At 34.6% G+C, this 2,500-nt stretch overlaps 1 protein-coding gene across 1 annotated transcript in view; it reads right to left on the reverse strand.

Annotated features, from left to right (window-relative positions):
• Positions 1–2,500, reverse strand: part of LOC115806624 (troponin T, slow skeletal muscle-like) — a 5,920-nt gene that overhangs the window by 736 nt on the left and 2,684 nt on the right. Inside the window, exons 5-8 of the mRNA XM_030767446.1 lie at positions 2,241–2,318; positions 1,789–1,902; positions 1,278–1,390; positions 813–903 (exon numbers count right to left, since the gene is read on the reverse strand). Coding sequence (XP_030623306.1) covers positions 813–903; positions 1,278–1,390; positions 1,789–1,902; positions 2,241–2,318 — 396 coding nt within the window. The remainder of the gene's footprint in view (positions 1–812; positions 904–1,277; positions 1,391–1,788; positions 1,903–2,240; positions 2,319–2,500) is intronic.

Below are 2,500 nucleotides of genomic sequence, written 5' to 3' on the forward strand. Positions count from 1 at the left end.
ACTAATACAGTATATTAAATCAGAGGGTTATATATTTATGGTAATACAGTATATTAAATCAGAGGGTTATATATTTATACTAATACAGTATATTAAATCAGAGGCTTATATATTATGTTAATACAGTATATTAAATCAGACAGTTATATATTTATGTTAATACAGTATATTAAATCAAAGGTTTATATACTTATGTTAATACAGTATGTTAAAACAGAGGGTTATATATTTATGTTAATACCGTATATTAAATCAGAGGGTTATATATTTCTGTTAATACAGTATATTAAATCAGACAGTTATATATTTATGTTAATACAGTATATTAAAACAGAGGGTTATATATTTATATTAATACAGAATAATAAAACAGAGGGGTTATATATTTATGTTAATACAGTATATTAAATCAGAGGGTTATATATTTATGTTAATACAGTATATTAAATCAGACAGTTATATATTTATGTTAATACAGTATATTAAAACAGAGGGTTATATATTTATATTAATACAGAATAATAAAACAGAGGGTTATATATTTCTGTTAATACAGTATATTAAAACAGAGGGTTACATATTTATGTTAATACAGTATATTAAATCAGAGGGTTATATATTTATATTAATACAGTATATTAAAACAGAGGGTTATATATTCAAGTTAACACAGTATAATAAAACAGAGGGTTATATATTTATGTTAATACAGTCTATTAAATCAGAGGCTTATATATTTATATTAACACAGTATATTAAAACAGAGGGTTATATATTTATGTTAACACAGTATAGTAAAACAGGTGTCTCACCTCATATTTCTGTCTATTCATTTTCTCTATCAGGTCAAACTTCTCTGACTCCAACTGATAAACCCACTCCCACATCTCTTTAGCACGCTCTCTGACGTGTACGCACACACACACACACACACACACACACACACAGACACACACACACACACATACAGACACACACACAGAGAAGAGGGCCGGGATGGAGGAATAAATGATTATCACTCATAAACGTATCTGCCTGTGTGTTTTAAATATAAGTAAAAGTTCCTCTAGCTGAACGTTTGTTTGCATAAGAAAGTGTGTGTGTGTGTGTGGGTCTGTGTGTTTCTGTGTACGTGTGTGTGTGTGTGTGTCTGTGTGTGAGTGGAAAGTGTGTGCACACATATGCGTGTATGTGTGTTTCTGTGTACGTGTGTGTGTGTGTATTGGGTGTGTGTGTGTGTGTGTTTGTGTATATTGTGTGTGTGTGTGTGTGTTCACCTGAGCCCATCCTCCCTGAGGTTGTCAATGGCAAGAGGTTTGCGTCTCTCTGCTAAAGTTTTCTTCTTAATCTCTCTCCCTGTTTGTCTCTTCCCACCTCTCCTCTGCTCTGCCTGTCACACACACGCACACACACACACACACGCGCGCGCGCGCACACACACTTTTGTTTAAATAATAAACAAAAAGCATGGAGTGTGACACATGCATATGATGATGATGATGATGATGATGACTACGATGAAGATGATGATGATGATGATGATGAAGAAGAAGAAGAAGAAGAAGAAGAAGATGATGATGATGATGATAATGATGATGGTGAAATTGATGATGATGATGATGATGAAAATGATGACTACAATGAAGAAGAAGAAGAAGAAGAAAAAGAAGATGATGATGATGATGATGATGATGATAACGATGATGATGATAACGATGATGATGATGAAGAAGAAGAAGAAGAAGAAGAAGAAAAAGATGATGATGATGATGATGCATGACATCTGACCTTTACAAGGTAGCCCCCAAAGTGTGCCCCCATGTTAGAGAGAACCTTCTTCTTCTTCGCCTCATCATCAGCTCGCTTTTTCAACTCCTCTTCCTCTTTCCTCTGTCGCTCCTCCTGAGAGAGAGAGTGAGAGAGAGAGAGAGAGAGAGAGAGAGAGAGAAGTTCAGACTGAGGATACTTCAAGAAAAGATTTTCAAGACTTTTAAAGTTTTAAAGTTCATTCAGTGTATCTCAAATTTGATTTTGCAGGGAATGACCAGGGAATGACTGTAATTTTAAACTATTTTTCTGTATTTTGGTTTGCATCATTGTTATATAATCATATAATAATAGATTAACAGAAAAAAGAAGTGACATTAATAACATAAATGAGATGATTTTTTTATATGTGAGGAATGAAAAGTGTCACAGCGTCATTTGGTTAGGGATTATTGAACACGTCAGTCACTGACTGCGATTCTGGTCTGTCTGTCTCTCTCTTTCTCCGCTCTCACACGCTGCTGTTCTGCCCGCTCTGCCCTGCGATTCTCCTGTTTAAACACACACACACACATACACACACACACAGACACACACACACGCACACACAAATACACACACATAGACACACACACACACAGACACACCAAATGTGTGAAAACATCACTCACATCACTTTAATATGACATACAGACAGAGAGATAAAGAAACAGAGAGAGAGAGAGTGAGATGG

This window comes from Chanos chanos, chromosome 3, assembly GCF_902362185.1.
Source record: "Chanos chanos chromosome 3, fChaCha1.1, whole genome shotgun sequence".
In the NCBI taxonomy this organism is placed as follows: domain Eukaryota; kingdom Metazoa; phylum Chordata; class Actinopteri; order Gonorynchiformes; family Chanidae; genus Chanos; species Chanos chanos.